General features: G+C 41.4%; 1 protein-coding gene across 2 annotated transcripts; it reads left to right on the plus strand.

Moving 5' to 3' along the window:
• Positions 1-83: 83 nt before the first annotated feature.
• DUS4L (dihydrouridine synthase 4 like) lies at positions 84-15921 on the plus strand. Of its 2 annotated transcripts, XM_026076052.1 has the most exons (6): positions 87-297; positions 546-667; positions 9702-9819; positions 11369-11491; positions 12473-12699; positions 14306-15921. In XM_026076052.1, exons 1-6 carry the CDS (start codon positions 188-190, stop codon positions 14551-14553), a joined length of 948 nt encoding a protein of 315 aa, XP_025931837.1. In that variant the 5' UTR covers positions 87-187; the 3' UTR covers positions 14554-15921. The 2 variants fall into 2 exon arrangements, with proteins under 2 accessions (XP_025931838.1, XP_025931837.1); XM_026076053.1 differs by lacking the exon at positions 11369-11491 and having other exon boundaries at positions 84-297.
• The last annotated feature ends 3257 nt before the right edge of the window (positions 15922-19178 follow it).

Here is a 19178-nt window from a genome sequence, read left to right on the forward strand (position 1 = left end):
GCGGCCGAAGGCTCATTGCCGGCCGCGCGGCTGCCGCGGGGCGCGCGACGGGCCCCTCGCGGGGCGCCTCGGCCGAGCGCGGTTCAAACTCCAATGCTGTGCTGCGTGGCGTGTGAGGAGTAGCTGAAATACTTTTATTTCAAGCACTGCTCGTTTTTTCAGATGCTAAAGCCGTTGCTAACTCTACATGATTGGTGACGTCGTAGAAACCGAACAATGCCAAGTAAAAGATCCGGTGGATTTGTTTCATGCTGGGCAAGTTGTAAAAATATGTGCCCCTATGGTCCGTTATTCAAAGTAAGTAACTGTCATGTCAGCTGTAGGTTTTCAGTATATTTTCTAAGAGGAAGTTTTTATTGACTATAAAAACAGAGGTGATTACCTTTTCCCCCCTGTGATTATTTAAGAGGAAGATAAATGTGGGACGTGTTTATCTTATGATTATACTTAGATGTTTCCATGGTATTACATGTCAAAACAGCATCTTGGAATAGCTAATTAGAAGATATCTTTAATATTTATCTTTAATATTCATGTGCCTGCAGGTTGGCTTTCAGAACCTTGGTTAGGAAATACAATTGCGATTTGTGTTATACACCAATGATAGTGGCAGCTGATTTTGTGAGATCTGCAAAAGCTAGAGACAGCGAATTCACAACAAACAAAGGTATTTTTTTAACAAGTGGTTGCATTTTCAGAATGTTTTATGCAATGATTAATGTAATTGGCCAAGTAAATGTAGTCTGTTACGCAACTTGATGTTATGGAAAATTAGGCTCGCTGGCCACCATAACAGGGTCCAACCCTAGGTTCCTGCTGAGGCAGAATTTCGAAGTCAGGTTGGAGAGAAATAAAATTTAATGATACACATGTGGTAATTACAGCTGGAGCTGGGTGTCTCTGAAGAGGGACCCTGAACAAAGAAATCCCTGGGCAATTATACCCTTACAATCTAAATTCCCCACCCCTTAAGCGATAGTTTGGACCAATAGTAATAGTTAGGTCTGGGTTTTTCCCCTTCTTCATTGGGCCTCTTCATTGTCTCTAGGCAGGCTGCTTCTTATCTTCAAGGTTGGCTACTCCTGCCGTCTGTGTAACTTCTTTATTCCTCCAGCTTGAACCGGCTCTGGGGCCCCCTTTTACTTATCTAAGTAAAAGTTCACAGCCTGAGGCCTAAGGCTTCAGCAAATTTAACTACTAATGCTAAGCAAGTTATGCTAAGCAATTAATTCTAGACAGCTTCAGTCCGATATTCTCTAACACTTGACATCCATAACAATTTAGGGATATTGCATCTGACTGATTGCAAAACCATAGAAATATTATAGGTAAGAGTGGGTACATCCCAGGGATAGTGTGTCATATGAAATACTGGAAAACCTTGACTCTGCATGAAAATCAGGGCCTGCAAACTGATTTAGGTGGCAGTAAGATTCCTCTCCTAGCAATTGCTGTTTCTTGTGTATATCAGAGATGAACACTTAACTCGTTGTCTGGTCTCTAACAGAAATAAAGTGCATTATGAAAGAGGGAAAATGGATAGACCAGGTATTTGATACAGTGGAATTAGGGATTGATAAGGGGAGCAGCGATTCAGATTAGCTGGAGTGGAAATGGAAATGGAAAGGGCTTTTGATACAGCAAGAATGATGTAAGGAACAAGCAGAGACCTGGAAGTGGAAGCATGGATGTGGAGATGGAAGGGGAGACACAGTGATTCAGGCATGCTACAGAGACGTAACCAGAAATACAAAAAGAAGGAGTGTGAGGAATTGTACAGTCCCAGCTGTAAAGGATAAGAGGAAATTGATACAAAATATATGGAAAGAGGTAACAGTAAAGACAAAGGTCAGCTGGCACAATGTGGCTGCAATAGAAGAGTGTAAAATGGAGCATAAAGAGTATAGAGGAAAACAAGAGGCATAGAGAGAGCCTCTGCTAATGTGGAGATTAGCCTTGTCAGATTTACAAAGTGTGATGCCTTCATCTGTTTATGCTGCTGAATTGGTGGTTTCATTTATGTAACAGCAGTGGAAGTAAACTTTATGATTTTAGCACTGACCATTTGCTATGGGGCATTACTCAACTAGAGCAGACCAGTTACAGAGAAAAGTCATATTGAGTTGCACAGGTAGCCTCTCTTATTAGTAGAAGAATTCAACTTGAAATAAGCATGAATATTCTTTGTTTGTAAACAATAAATAAATAAGAACATAATTGACAATATATATGGCTCAGAGGTCCACAGAGCCAGTGTTCTCCCTCTTTTGAATTTATTTATACTTTTGATCTTCACAACAACCCATGGGAATTAAGTTGAGAGTGCAACTAACAGAGACAGTGAACAGATGTAGCAGTTTGTGTAGCAGTGTCTGGGCTCTGCTTAGAACCTCTGAGAACCTTGTTGGAAGTTGTGGAGGCTTTCTGGGAACCCTCTGAGGAATGAGAGGGTGCTTGCTGCAGACAGATAAGGAGAGCTAGGCAAGGACAGCTACAGGAGGCCTTAACTTCTCCTGGGAAGCTCTAGCTAGGTGTAGCTAAGTATAGCTGCTGCTAACGAGCTCTGTTGGCTGCCCCTGATCAGAGGGAGTTGGGGCCTTGGTTCCAGCTGACCCTTGATTAGGGTGGGTCGAGCACCCTGTTAGTCAGTGCTAGGTAGAGGCTATATAAGAGCCAGGCCCAGAGCACAGCTAACAGAGGCAATGAACAGGTGCAGCAGTGTGTGCAGAAGGACACAAGGAAGGGGCCCTCCTCTCCAGTTGTAGTATTGTACACTTCCTCAATATGGTTATGATGCCACAGAGTGCATTCTCCAGCAGCCATTGGAGCCGCTGCATCTGCCATGTCAGAGGCTTCCACGCAGACAGACCTTCTGACAGTGGATGTAGCTCTGCAGGTCTCAGGATGCAGAGAGTGCCTGGGGTCCTTCTATGAGGCTGGGGCTGACAGTCATCTTTTCTGCAGAAGATGTGCTGTTGTTGACAAGTTGTCACCAGGTAAAGGAGTTACGAAGGGAAGTAAGCAGGCTGCATAGCATCTGAGAAGATGAGCGAGAGATAGGATATTCTCAGAGACCCTACAGCTTCAAGAGTCTCAACCCCCCATAGCAGTGGAGATGCAGACGGGCTCTGTGCCATGTGAAACGGTACATCATAACACTGTAGAAGGTGGCTGGAAGCTGGTCACTCCTCATAGGAGGAGAAAGGCTCCTACTGCTCCTGAGGACTTGCAAGTGAAGAACAGGTTTAGTGCCCTCCAAGATGAGGAGGAGATGGGCATGGCTGCAAGGGAAGTAACTGGGGCAACAGACCCTGTGCCTCGCGGGAACACCCGGAAGAAGCGGCGGGTGACTGTTGTGGGTGACTCGCTGCTGCAGGGGACGGAGGCACCTATCTGCCGACCTGACCTCTTGTCTAGAGAGGTTTGTTGTCTGCCGGGGCTTGCGTATGAGATGTCATCGAAAGACTGCCAAGGCTTGGCCACTCATTGGACTAGTACCCTCTGCCGCTCTGCCATGTGGGCACTAATGACACCAAGGGCAAACTGGAAACCATCAAACAGGATTTCCGAGCTCTGGGGATGGTGGTGAAGGGTCTGGGAGCCCAGGTCATCTTCTCCTCAATCCCGCCAGTGAGGGGGATGGAGGAGACGGCCTTTCCAAGTTAACAACTGGCTGCGCTGCTGGTTTTGGCAACAGGGTTTTGGTTTCTACGACCATGGGACCCTGTTTGAAGATTGACAACTGATGGGGAGAGCTGGACTCCACCTCACTAAGCGGGGCACGTGTGTCTATGCCAACAGGTTGGCTAGCCTGGTAAGGAGGACTGTAAGCTCAGAAAGATGGGGGAAGGGGAGAGTTATAGTGACCGGGTAGTTGGCAAAACACGGCTCGAGGCGGGGTGCCTCCAGCAGGTGTGTGCAGCCAGGGAAGTGCACATGGGATGTGGCTACGGAGGAGCCTCTTGTATCCCTCCTAGGAAACCTGCATGCTCGATCACCGCTCTGAAATGCCTGTACACCAATGCATGCAGCATGGGGACTAAACAGGAAGAACTAGAGCTGTGTGTGGTTGCAGGGCCATGATCATGAGCTTATGCAATTACAGAGATGTGGTGGGATTGTTCACATGACTGGAGTGCTGTCATAGATGGCTACCTGCTTTTTAGGAAGGCCAGGCCAGGAAAGCGAGGTGGTGGAGTTGCTCTTTAGGTGAGAGAGCAACTGAAATGTATTGAGCTCTGCCTAGGGGTGGATGAAGAGCGAGTCAAAAGCTTATGGGTAAGGATTAAAGGGCAGGCTAGCATGGGTGACACTATTGTGGGTGACACTATTGTGGGTGTTTACTACAGGCCACCTGATGAGGAAGAGGAAGTGGCGGAGGCCTTCTACAGACAGCTGGAAGTAGCCTCACGATCCCAGGCCCTGGTTCTCATGGGGGACTTCAACCACCCCGATATCTGCTAGAAAGACAACACAGCTAGGCACAAACAGTCCCGGAGGTTCCTGCAGAGCATTGGTGATAACTTTTTGACACAGGTGGTGGAGGAGCCAAGGAGGAGAGGTGTGCTGCTGGACCTCGTACTAACAAACAAAGAAGGACTGGTGGAAGATGTGAAGGTGGGGGCAGTGACCATGAGATGGTGGAGTTCAGGATCCTGCGAGGAGGAAGCAGGGCAMTAAGTAGGATCRCAACCCTGGACTTCAGGAGAGCAAACTTTGGCCTCTTCAGGGACCTCCTTGGAGGAATCCCATGGGTTAGGGCCCTAGAAGGAAGGGGGCGTTCAAGAGAGCTGGTTAATAATCAAGCATCACTTCCTCCAAGCTCAAGATCGGAGCATCCCTATGAGTAGGAAGTCAAGCAAAGGAGGCAGGAAACCTGCATGGATGAGCAAGGAGCTCCTGGCAAAACTCAACCAGAAGAAGGAAGTATACAGAAAGTGGAAAGGGGGACAGGCCACTTGGGAGGAATATAGGAACGTTGTCAGAGTATGCAGGGATGCAACGAGGAAGGCCAAGGCCCATTTGGAATTAAATCTGGCAAGAGATGTCAAGGACAGCAAAAAGGGCTCCTTCAAATACATCAGCAGCAAGAGGAAGACTAGGGAAAATGTGGGCCCTTTGCTGAATGGGGTGGGTGCCCTGGTGACGAAGGATACAGAGAAGGCAGAGTTACTGAATGCCGCCTTTGCTTCAGTCTTTACTGCTCAGGCCAGCCCTCAGGAGCCCCAGACCCTGGAGGCAAGAGAGAAAGTCTGGAGAAAGGAAGACTTTCCCTTGCTCGAGGAGGATCAGGTTAGAGATCATTTAAGCAAACCTGACACCCACAAATCCATGGGCCCAGATGGGATGCACCCACGAGTGCTGAGGGAGCTGGCAGATGTTATTGCTAAGCCACTCTCCATCATCTTTGAAAGGTCATGGAGACCAGGAGAGGTGCCTGAGGACTGGAAGAAAGCCAACGTCACCCCAGTCTTCAAAAAGGGCAAGAAGGAGGACCCAGGGAACTACAGGCCAGTCAGCCTCACCTCCATCCCTGGAAAGGTGATGGAGCAGCTCATCCTGGAGGCCATCTCCAAGCATGTGGAGGACAAGAAAGTGATCAGGAGTAGTCAGCATGGCTTCACCAAGGGGAAATGATGCTTAACCAATCTGATAGCCTTCTATGCTGGAATGACTGGCTGGGTAGATGAGGGGAGAGCAGTGGATGTTGTCTACCTTGACTTCAGCAAGGCTTTTGACACTGTCTCCCATAGCATCCTCATAGACAAGCTCAGGAAGTGTGGGCTAGATGAGTGGGCAGTGAGGTGGATTGAGAACTGGCTGAATGGCAGAGCTCAGAGAGTTGTGATCAGTGGCACAGAGTCTAGTTGGAGGCCTGTAGCTAGCGGTGTCCCCCAGGGGTCAGTACTGGGTCCCTTCATCCAGGTCATTTATGAATGAATGCACCCTCAGCAAGTTTGCTGATGATACCAAACTGGGAGGAGTGGCCGATACCCCAGAGGGCTGTGCTGCCATTCAGAGAGACCTGGACAGGCTGGAGAGGTGAGTGGAGAGGAACCTCATGAAGTTCAACAAAGGCAAGTGCAGGGTCCTGCACCTAGGGAGGAACAACCCCATGCACCAGTACAGGTTGGGGGCTGACCTGCTGGAAAGCAGGTCTGGAGAAGGACCTGGGAGTGCTGGTGGACACCAAGTTGACCATGAGGCAGCAATGTGCCCTTGTGGCCAAGAAGGCCAATGGTATCCTGGGCTGCATCAGGAAGAGTGTTGCCAGCAGGTSGAGGGAGGTGATCCTCCCCCTCTACTCAGCCCTGGTGAGGCCACATCTGGAGTACTGCATCCAGTTCTGGGCTCCCCAGTACAAGAGAGACATGGCACTGCTGGAGTGAGTCCAGCGGAGGGCTACTAAGATGATTAAGGAGCATCTCTCATATGAGGAAAGGCTGGGAGAGCTGGGCCTGCTCAGCCTAGAGAAGAGAAGGCTGAGAGGGGATCTTGTCAATGTGTCTAAGTATCTGAAGGGAGGGTGTCAAGAGGATGGGACCAGACTCTTCTCAGTGGTGCCCGGTGATAGGATGAGAGGCAACAGGCACAAACTGAAACACAGGAAGTTCCCTCTGAACACGAGGAAAAACTTCTTTGCTATGAGGGTGACAGAGCACTGGAACAGGTTGCCCAGAGAGGTTGTGGAGTCTCCAGAGAAGGAGTTATTCAAAACCCACCTGGGCGTGATGTTGTGCAAGGTGCTCTAGGTGACCCTGCTTGAGCAGGTGGGTTGGACTAGATGATCTCCAGAGGTCCCTTTCAGCCTCAACCATTCTGTGATTCTGTGAAGTTTCACAGTTTAATTGTGCAGAGTATTGGCAGGGGAGACAGAGAAGGGGAGAAGAAATACTCCTTTATGTTTTAACCTTGTTGCCTGATAACAAGGGGTACGCAATTAAATTGTTCTGGTGTTATGAACAATATCTTTCTCCTATTCACCTCTTTCACGCTGGCTGTGATTTTTATAGGCCTCTAAAATACTCTGCCTTGGACAGTTTTGCTAAGATTACAGTACTTAAATTATTAACATTTATTCTTTCACAACCTGTTTTAGAGCTACTCATTAAAATTTTATTGTGGTTTTATGTTTAACTTCCTGGCTTCTTGTTTGGGGATATTGTCTTCTAATTAGTGGAGTAGAGTTGGAGCCTGCAATTGCAACTTCTGTTTTTCATTTTATTTGGGACGGTCGTTTCTGTGTTGCCTATTTCTAAGATGGGTGTAGAGGTTCCCTGTGGCTGCTGCTAAAAATTTTATTATGTCTAGACTCAGCATTTTTATTATTTAATTCTCAACCAAAAAATTAGGTGCATGGGATTATTCCAAAATTTTAACCATAACAATGTGAATCGCTTCAGCTAAACACTGTCTAAATGGACACTGTTTTGAAAATATGCAAGAAATCATTTTGCTTGCTGAGGTTTTTAGATAACTTTTAGAATTGTCTCAACTTGATTAATAGGGTACTGCTGCCCTCTGAGACTTGAACTACCTATTTTCCATTAAAATAGGAAAGATTTCTCAGAAAATCTTCAGAAGCACTTGTGGTCTTTTCATCACTGCAAGTGCACTTGCCTTGTGCATCGTTGGATCATCTCTCTCCACTTATTACGCTCAGATAGCTTTCTTACTCTATTCCCCTTCTCTCTTAACTGCAGCAATTGTTTATATGGAAAGTGAGTGCTAAGATTGTTTGAGATATTTTTAGATGCCTTTAATGTAATGCAGCAGCTATAAGAGAGGAGAGCATGTTCCATATGACCATCTGGCTCTCTGCAAGGGCTTAGTAAATCACAAATAGTTCGGTAGACCCAGGTTGAGCGCTGACACTTTGGTTTCCCACTTGACACAAAGCTGCCTCTGCGCATGTGCTCTGCCCATTGCATTGCAGATGAAAAACAGACATGTTGGCACAGAAAGGGGGAAGAAAAGGGGCTGCAATAAGGAAGGAGAAATGTTTGTGGGTTGTTTAGCTTCTTTCTGAAGCAAGTTTCCTTAGCAAGTTTCCCGCCTGGCAAAACAGACAGCTGTGTCAGCACAGCAAAAGGACAGCATGCTGGCAAGAAGCAGCGGGCTAGGAGGGGGAGCGCGAAGGCTCAACATTCACGCTCTACTGAAAAATAGAATACTGTAAAACACATTAAAGCTAAACTTACTTTTCTGCTTCATTTGCTTGAAAGGAAAATTCCTTGGAAGAATTGAGACTAGGTCCAGTAAAGAATTGAAATACCTGTTAAAGAGGTATTTGGTCCCCAATACTTGTTTTCATATATTGTCTTTGTGGAAGGTAGGCATCTGACCAGTTTCAGTCAGAAAAGGTGGTATGTTGAGCCAGCAGATGCCTAGGACACAGTTTTATGTCTGAATTCCCATCTCTCTTGCTGGCTGAATGCCTCTATTCACTTGTGATCCGGAGCTCAGTGCTGTCTTTCCTTTGCAAGCATTGTCCTGCCTTCCAATGAGCAAAGCCTCTCTGAGAGAACACTGGGAATGAAGGTGATTGTAGTGTCCATTTTATATAATAGTAATTGATTAGAGTTCACAGATACAAGTAAGCTTCCTTCTTCCGAGGTCTCCCTCAGCCAAGAGGATCAAAATTACCTACCTACCCAAAGAGCAATTCAGTAGCCCCGAAATAATCTGTGGGATAAGATGTTTTCTACCCTTCTTGCCAGAACTGGGTTATTTAGCAACAAAGAACGCAAGACTACTTTGATCAGCTGGAGGGGGGACTAGCATAAAAGGAGCACAACTTTTTGTAGCCTGTTCATAAGCGACCTCATCTAGTCAATACTGGATTTATGGATTTTGCACTTAACAGTCACTTGCCTTAGACCTGGGATATGAGGTCTATCTATGCTTATAGTATATAGTCTTTTCACATCATCATCAGCTTCATTTCAATAAGTTAATTAATAAGATAATCACCCCTAAAAATCCTATATTCAGCAGAAAGATTCCCCATTGCTACAACTATGTCCAAAAACAAGAGTTTGAGAGGTTATGTAGCACAATGGTGAATGATGAGGAAGACTATGCTAAGGCATTGGCATAGCCTAAGGAGGCTCATGACAAGGCTTTGGCAGTGTTATAGTCAGTTACGGTAGTATTTTTAGCTGGAGTATCACCGCCACAAGAATAGCTGAAAAGTTACTGTTACAAAGAGTAATAGAGCTTATCTGGTTCTGCTTACATAATTCAGAGACAGCAACTGTTGAAATCAATTGAAAATTACATGGCAATTTAAGTTAAACTTTGAGATTTTATTTTAATAAAGGAGAGGTAATGGGGAAAATAAGAACCAAATAAGAGAACTGGTAGATTATTTGTGCTGGAGATAGAGGCAACAGTGGTGGTTTTACTTGTTTTTAATGTTTAGGACTTCTGGGTCTAAGAACATCCAAGAATAATACAAAATACAAGTGAACAATTAAATTATTTTCTGATTTTTGTGCATATAGTGAACTAATACTGCTTTTAAACAGGTTACTGATTTAGACAAATATTGATAGTAGTTTTGTAAACAAATATATATATTAAAGATTTTAGGAAAGATAGATAAATGTTGACGTTTATCCAGGATTAATAAAACAGTCACAATTTATTTATTTTTTTTATTTTTCCCCCCAATCTCTAAATGTCTTTTATTGGAGTAGGTGATCATCCACTGATTGTTCAGTTTGCTGCTAAAGAAGCACAGGTTTTATGCGATGCTGCCCGTATCGTCTGTCCTTTTGCAGATGGGATAGATCTAAACTGCGGCTGTCCTCAGAGGTAAAATTTTGAAAAAAGCTGTGTAAATATGATGAAGTAATTTGAAAATAAAGGATGCTGGTCTTCATTTTCATAGTCATTTTTGTTTAAGCTTAAAAATAAAAGTTGAGATAGTAATAGCGTTTTAAAGTGTCAGTCAGAAATGTCTTTGTGGTAAGACACTGTTCTGTGTGTTCTGAGATGCCTGTCATCATGGTGAGACTGAGGAAACCAGGTGTATTTGCCAACTTGCCTTTTTTAATTTCTGAGATATTGAGTGTTGGCTCAGGAATGAAGTGCCCATTCCTTCTCAACAGCTGTTAAATATGCATTACCATGATATGCTATTTGCCTTTCCAGAAAAAGAGCTTCATTGCAAGGAATTTGGAAAGTATGTTGAGAAATGATGTAGCAATTCCCCAAATGATGAGGCAAGTCCCTGATGTCTCAGAGTTTGGCAAGTGAAGGATAGTCTCTAAAAATGTAATTATACAAATTATATTATTCAGGAAGTGCTGAAAATAATTTCTTCCATTTTTTACTAGGTTTATAAATACAGTGAATCAGTGATCTACTCGCTTAATAAATTGATAAAGATTTTTGTCTTGACAGTGAGACAGATGAAGATTGCACATGCACAAATGAAGATTCTCGCTAACTGGCTCAGCTGAGAACCATTTATTATACGCTTGTCAAGCAGTGTTTTTCTAAGTGAAACCATCAGATAATAAATGTAGGAAAGCAAAAGATAATATTATGGCCCAAATACTTAATTTGTCTATTCTAATTAGGTTGTCTTGACTTAAAATTACAGTATTTGAGAAAACACTTTTCTGGAAAGATCTGAGATTTTCCAAATGGAAGTAGCTTTTTTTTTTCTAAGCTACTACAGTTAAATATGCCAAACTGGAAGTTTCTTTCAGGCTAGAAATGCATGCTTTTGTTTCTTGTGCATGCTGGTTTCAAAATAATCAAACTGTGTATGCTTCATCTGCCTATATAAGAGAAATTATTTAAAAAATTATAAACTGTTGGTTCCACTTAACAGCAGAGGTTATTTCCTGCCAAGCAAAAATAAGTGTGTCTCAGTTGAGGGTAAAGAGAGTATTATTGAAATCAGATTCTTAGTTGCATTTCAAAATATTCCTTTTCAACAAAAAGTCATTTTCTGTTTGGAAGAAATCCATAACCCATATGTGTGTGGGGGGAGAATCAGACTATTCCATTTATGTATGATCTAAATCTGTGTTAATCAAATGGTAATTTATTTTCATGATTTCCTTGTGAGTCCATTCTGTAGACAGAAGATTGAACTGGAAGAGATTAGTAACTTGTCCAAAGTTCTAATTGTAAAATAGAGACTGAACTGGTGTCTAAAAGCTGATATTGTGCTGCAAATGCATCATTGAACTACAACCAGTACTATCTCTGCTCACTTAATCACACATTCTCAAGGCAGTAAGGAGAGAAACTGATGTATTTGGCTGAAATTAATCTATTTTGGGGTGTGTAGGGTTTGGGGGGGGTTTTTTGAATGTAGATTACAAATGTTGTTGTTCTTCTTTTAAAGATGGGCAATGGCAGAAGGTTATGGTGCTTCTTTAATAAATAAACCAGAGCTAGTTCGAGATATGGTGAGACATGTAAGGAATCAGATCGACAACCCTAGATTTTCAGTATCTATTAAAATAAGGTAGGTCTAACATACTGCTGTTTACAGTACGTGGAAGAATCCCTTAAATTTTTTTTAAAGGAAAAGAAACATGTTAGTGTAATAGTTACACTACAGTTTAATATGATTACTTATCTTAATGACAACAGCGTGTAACGTATTAATATTTTCCTTAAATGTGAAGATTTCTGAGATTTGTTTAATGCCAGCTGGTCAAAGAACATCTGGGGCAAGTAATCCCAGTCTGAGACAGTGGAATCAGCACAGTCTTTAACTTACCCAGGTATCACACTGTATGCCAGAACTGGCTTACAGTCCAAAAGATATGAATGTATGAGTTCAAAGATGTAGGGTTCCGTAAAAGAAAAGCAACAATAAGAGGGTTGCATAGTCTGTAAAATCATGACAACTAACTTGGTGAACTGTTAGAGCCCCGAGCCACAGTTGCTGCTGTCCATTAAGGGAGGGGTAATAAAACTGGGAACTGGCTTCCCACAGCTGCTGAAAAGGAAACAGTCTGCTTCCTTTCATCGCCTCCCGAACTTTTGGAAATTCTTGTTCAGCTTTGCTTTATAAGTGTCATGTAACACTCCATCCACTGTTAGAATGACTCCTGTGAGGCTTTTGCATATTGGTCAGTTAAGTTTCAACTCAGTTTACAATCCCTCAGAAAAGGAGAATTGGTAGAGTTTTTTTCACAAAACTATGCAAAATGATATGACATTTATTTTAGAATCTTTTGGGCACCTTTGCTCAATCTCTGTAAAACTCACCATGTTTATTTCAGAGATGTGATGTAATTGGACAATACTAAATTAAATAGTGATTTTAATACAACAAAATGGTATGTTTTTTATTAAAATGTCTCTTTACCTTCCATCAATAGTGTTTCTTTAGTTATACAGTTATTTATATCATCTTCGTTAACTCTGCCTTAGCTGATGGCCTCTTACACAATTCAGATAAGTTACTAGATAATGCTTCCATTCCCTGGAATTTTAGGATCCATGAGGACTTAAAAAGAACAGTTGACCTGTGTCAAAAAGCTGAAGCAAGTGGAGTTTCATGGATTACAGTACATGGGAGAAATGTAGAAGAAAGACATCAGCCTGTACATTATGATGCAATTAAAATTATTAAACAAAGTATGTCTATACCCATTGTGGCTAATGGAGACATTAAAACATTAAAAGATGCTGAAAATGTTCATCACTTGACGGGAGCAGATGGTAAGATTAAACACTTTTTTTTTAAATAAACTTGGAAATCAGTCTTCTAAGTATTTATTTTGCCTCAGAGTAGGACATGATTTGAGTGTTTTGGGTTTTTTTACTCTTAGAAGAGAAATGAAAAGAGGATGTTTTAGATGCCTTACAAATTCATAAACAAAATCACTCATAATCATTAGAGCACTACAACACTGTTATTGAAAACCACAAATAAAGATTTCAAGGGCAGATTACAAAAGCCTTTGCTTAATTATGTCATCTCATCACTCAGAAGTGAAGTTCAGAGGGACCTTCAAACATTCATTCCCTCTTTTTACAAAGCTCTTCGTCTTTTATAGAACTGTAAATTTCCTCTTGGAAAACTCTATTCCCTGCACATGGAAATAGTTTTCTCGCAGAAAGAAGGCAGAGAAAAAGGAAATATGGTTGAGCCAGATGCTTAACAACAGTTAAGATGGGTAGCTTCAAGGACACAGTGAGACATTGCACTCTCCTATCTGTATGTATCTAACTTGTCTTACACTTCAATTGTAAAATTTTGGCAAAAAGGAATTTTAGGATCCATGCAGTTATTTGGTGCCTGTCACAATGGATTCCTGTAGATGTCTAGGATTTCAGGACAGTATGGAAATTCAATATATGTTTTGAAGGAGTGGTGTGGATATACAGAGTTTGGGTCTTAGAGAATACCAGGACAGAGAACAGTAGCCAGTATTATTAGTGTTTAGGAGCAACAACAGAAACTGATAGTACTGAACTGCCACAGTGGCTTTCCTCTCAAAGCCAAAGCAGGAAGAAATATCTATTGCCTAAAACAAGAAATATTGTTTAGTACAATACAAAAGAAAATATAATAAAGGATGTTTTCATAACCCAATTGACCTTAAATAACAAAAGTATAAGGCATCTTTATGTTTTAAGATATCTATCAAAAACATAAATATAAAACGTAGGAAGTACAATCCCAAAACTTTGGATTTTTTCTGTCATGTACAATACTGAAAGAAATTTGTCATGCTTGATCATCCTATCTTGTAAGATTGTTTACAATGCAGGTAAAACTGAATCATTTTGTCACAGGAAAAATAACAGTCAAATTTGGCTGGATTTATCTGACAATTTAGGATTCGAGTTGCCAATATGCTGGTTTATCTGGAAAGCAAAGATTTGCTGCAGACCAAGAGCCCTGTGATTCCTATAACTGAGACATTGAGTTCTTGTTGGAAGGATGATTCTAGGTCTGTTAATCAGTTGAGTTACACTAAAAATCATTTTGTGTGTAGCAAGTGAAAACAAAATACAACTGAATTGCTGTTTAAAAAGCAGGGAAGAAAGGCTTCTGTTCTGTGTCCTGTGTATTGTTTCAAAATTTCTGGAACAATACATCATGAAGTTGAACTTTTTGACAGATGACATAGGTGCTCTTGGGCTTGGAATGTTAAATGGATTTCTCTGATGGAGCTGTACAGCTGTTCTGTTGTTGTCCTGTTAGTAGTCCACCAACTTTGTATGTTTGCCATAATAGGTGCTATGCAAAATCAACAGGAAAATTTAATGTTAAATTTAAACTTTATTGTAACTTTGTGGTTTAATTTCTCGTTTGAAGGTATAATGGTGGCTAGAGGACTCTTAGCAAATCCAGCTATGTTTGCCGGATACGAAGAGACACCTTTGAAGTGCATCCAGGACTGGGTTGACATTGCTCTTGAGCATGGAACTCCTTTTACATGTTTTCACCATCACTTAATGTACATGATGGAACGGATAACTTCAAAACAAGAAAAAAAAGTTTTTAATGTTTTATCAAGTACCTCATCAGTTTTAGATTATCTGAATGATCATTATGGTGTGTGATAACTTAAACTATGCATGTAAGTATTGTATGAAAACTTGTATTTTGAAATTGCTGATACATTGTTATAGTTTTACTTGGGCTCCTATTTATTAGTTAAATTCATATATTGTGTAAATATTTTCAATACTGTATAACATTATGATCAGGCCGATACTTTATATTTTTACTATTTTTATATCAGCATTTTCCACCCAAGAGGTAGTCCAGATTCCATAAATGTGGAATTCTGTTTACAACGCATTCCTCTACAGAGGAGTGACTGTTACAAGACTCCAGGAATTTATTTTTGCACAAGGCAATTGCTTACAACAGTATGTTTGCAAATTTGGGACCTTTCCTGCTTTAACTTCCTAAAATCAGAAGGACTACTCATAAATAACACCAACAATTTCAGACCAAAAGAATAAGGGGAGCAATTACAGAAATACTTGCTTTATCTAGCATAAATTGTACTTTGAGTAGATTTTTTTTTAAACGTTTAAAGGCAGTGAGACCTTGAAGCCCAGCATAGTATCCTTTCTTAAATTAATGTTCCTTTTGCAATTTAAAACTTTACATACAACTTGGCAAAGTTCCAGATTTCACATAGAAAGAAACCTGGAATAGATAAAAGATGACAGAAAGAATTAGAGAGTAAGATGAAGAGATGGTTTAAATTCTGTTTCCTACTCATAACTCATTGTCCAGTGGAAGATACCTATTTTATTGGTAAGTGGTATCATAAATACTTTCAGTAATCTCAAATCAAGTACATGTCTTACACTTGTGCTTAAAACAAAGTTGGAGGGACTATACTGGAACATCTTTCAAAAATTTAGTTGTGTACTGTATTTTACATAGAGACCTAGCTGAATCTAGAGTCCAAGACTTGAATGTTCAGACTAACTAAATACAGTTTTATCTATGGTATAATAATTATATAAAAGATTAAATCCCTCTCACCTACCAAAACAGAACTTTATAGGTCAAAGAAAAGCTGACAGATTTTCTCAGTGGGGTTCTTGCATTCCTTTCTGCCTGCTGGCCTACTGCTTATCAAAGCATGACAACCACTTGGCTTTGAATCTTTGTATAGGAGGGAATAGTGAAAATTAAAACAAGATAATAAAATTGCACACCAGCTGTATTTGTTCCGCAAGGGAAATTTCACACATCTTCTATGCAGTGCAATTATTTGTAATCAATTCATTTGCTTCCTTTATATGTTTACACAGAAATTCATACCAGAACTTGCTTAGCAGTATCAGAGTCAGAATTCCTAATTACAACTATGAATATACAAGTGAATAGTTCTAAATTTTCTAAATAAATTGCTTGCTTTTATATACAGTTGTAATTGTTTTTTAATAAATGTTCTATATACAGTCTGAGCTTTTTTTGCCGTTGATGCCGCTATCCAAATCTTTTTATCATTTATCATAATTATCATAATTATTGTAATGCAATGGCATAAAATACTCTTGGTCATTTTTAGTACAGTATGTGCTCCCATTTAGGCATCATACAAACAAAGGGTTGAAAGGGGTGACCTGAGTCATCAAGTCTCATTCATTATTTATGACAGTGAAGTCATGTAACTCTTCTGATATGGTCACCCCCTAATATGGTCACCCCCTGATGTGTTTACAGAGGGGAAACTACAGCTGTCCTAAGCTAATCAAGACAATCTCAGGGTTGGGGTTTTTGGGGGTGTTCGTTCTCTCTCTCTCTCTCTCTCTCTCTCTCTCTCTCTCTTTTTTTTTTTTTTGTGTGTGTGTGTGATAGATTCCCCATTCCCTCAGACAACCAGTTTTTCACTTGTTCTGGCTTGTTAACTTTCCTTGACAGTGGATGAGCAGAACTATACATAGCTTTCCAGGTGAGACTTCAGCACTACAATGGCATTAATACTTCTCTCTCAGATGCATCATTTACTTTGCTCCAACTACTGCATCAGGAATCAACTACCATTTGCTGTAACTGTCCCATGAAGCACAAAGTAGCAGAGAAGAATGCTACTTATTAAATATAACACAATATAATAACACAAATGCAAGACTTTTTTTTCAATAGTGGGGAAGTAGTATTTTAGAGTACTTGAAGTACCTTGACCTATTTAGAAACTAAATTCTTGACAGTTTTGAATGCAGCAGTTGTTGTGCCTGTGTGATATCAATCATAGCAATTTCTGCCTGAAGTATAAGACCTAGGTTGCAGTTAATATTGCTAGTAATTAGGGAGTGCTTGATCTGGCCCAATTATTCATCATAAAAGTCAATGGAAGTTTATCATCCCTTTCTGTAGGTGAAGTTAATGGTTCTGCATGAAACTGTAGCTTCTTGCTCTTGTCAATTTTGTATGCGTGGACATACTTTTCTGTGTTGACAAAAAAAATTGCAAAAGTGGAGTCTTGAAGTAATACTCTGAACAGCCTATACTGTTTATATATATAAATTGCTAAAGATATACCTTTGAGCGAGTTATTTAACTTTCAGTTGTTTTAAAATGTCATATTTCTCACTATAAGCCATTTGAATAGGGGAAAATACAGACCTTCAGCTCTAAAATCACTGGATGTATTCCTTGTTTGTGTATGTTATTTGTAACATCATTAGGTGTTCAGTCTGTCCATTTTCTAACTAACTTTCAATTTTTAAAAAGTTATTGTGGAAGTAGCAAAATATAAAAGCTTTGTTTTGGGTCTTATGTCTCCCACAACTGATACAGCTCTTTCTTTTAAGGCACCCTGCAAAATATGCCATATTTTCATCCATGCTTGTACTTCCTTGCAACTTTCACCCTACTGAAGTAACCCCTACTCCCTCATATACCACATACAATCCCCTTTTCTCTTTTCCCTACTGGAGTTGTTTCTTGGGCCTCTCGTCTGTCTTGGGTTGATGGTTAGGCAAATGCAGTTGCGTGATGGTTGGACAGCAGTCCGGCAAGACAAATCAGAACGGAACAGGGCTGAACTTTCTTCTTTGCCTTTCTTTCAGTAGAGAATTAATAGGATTTCTGTCCTTAAACCAGCTGTTAATTGTTACAACACACTCAAGCATTTCATATTTTAACTGCAGCTTGACTTTGCCACCTTATTGATGGGGGAGAAAGGTATTTTTGCAAGTGTTATGTTTCAGGGTTTGATAGTTTTTCTAAAGCAGCCAGTCATTATATTGTATGGCACCAAGCATTGTGATCCACAGCAAAGGAGGAGGCTTTAGACCAGCAGCCCAGTCTTCTCCAAGTTCAGCTATAAGAATACCCTTGCAGGAGTGGCAGCATGCACTCAGCAGAATAGGGGTCTCGCAGACTTTTGCAGAAAGGTCTCCTTCTTTTCCTTTGCTACCTTGGATCTCGTACCAGATGTGGCGGGGAACATGCAGCCGTTGCAGTGGAAGTGCACAAGAGTCCCTACAGAGGGAGTCATCCCGAGATCTTCCCAAGTCCCAGCAGTGAAAAAGCAGACTCAGCCTCAGCAGCAGCAGGGATGTGCATGTACAGGCCGAGCAGCATGAGGCTGGTCTACTCGGTGGGCAATCTACAGTGCTAACAAGAGTTGTGTAAGCAGCTCAGAAGTGGAAACTGCTGTGCAATTAAAGGAGAGAAAGTCTTTAAAAAAACATTTTTAATAGCTTTAACAGTATAATGGCTGTAGGCCAATAGCTAAAATTTAATAACTAAGACATATTAAGAGGTTATGTTTTGTTTATGCTTCTTACTAAATATGAAAACATGTTAGAAATATTTCTGAAAACCCAGACTGTTTCCATTGTGTAGATCAGATTGAAATGGCTAGTGGTATTACTCTCAGATATGTTTTGCACAATCAATATTTGGGATGTAACCTTTCATCCAGACATTGGTTGGCAACAACTAGAAAAAGGTTAACACATTGGCTCAACCCCCCAGCCACAGACCTGGGAAATCTTAATTTCAGAGTAAACAATTTCAGAGTGAGTGCCGCTGCAAACAACTGTGTTCAAAACTGCTTATGTAAGAACTTCCTGACCCATTTCAGTCCTCATGGATTAGGGTAACAAAGAGGTACTATTTACAGGGTTTAAATAATCTGCATCATTTTGATGGAAATTAATTGGGACAGAATTCCCAAAACAGTGGGGCTGCAGGCAAATAAGTAAAGTGCTGACCAGGCCTTGGCCTGAGCTGACTGAGCAGGGTGTGGAAACCCCTGGACGCCACAGGAGAAGGCAGGAGGTAACAGCAAGAAGCTGGCAGAAGCTGCCGATGGTGCCAGGAGGGACAGCTGTGTTTCGCAGGCTGTAGGGAAGGGGGTTATGTGAGAAACAGCCGAACTTCACAGGTAACTGGGGAGCAGTTTGGGGTCATTCGGGGAGCAGAACCTCGCAAGGCCGCCTGTGCCAGTAAAACCATATAGGCCGAGATTATCGAGGTTCAGTACTGCAGATACCAAGTGCAGGTACAGACGTGGCAACGCTGCAAGCAATGGGGAAGGGTGATTAGGTGCGGCTTATTAATGGGCGAAGGAGTTACAAGGGCGGCAAGACAAAGATAGTCGGCAAAATGGGGAAACCAAGGCACGGGGATCACGTGGCGGGAGCCTCCCTCCGCCGATAAAAGCACCGCGCGAGGCGAGGCCCCGGCCCCCGCCCTGCCCCGCCGT

This window comes from Apteryx rowi, unplaced genomic scaffold (assembly GCF_003343035.1).
Source record: "Apteryx rowi isolate R43461 unplaced genomic scaffold, aptRow1 scaffold_423, whole genome shotgun sequence".
NCBI lineage: Eukaryota > Metazoa > Chordata > Aves > Apterygiformes > Apterygidae > Apteryx > Apteryx rowi.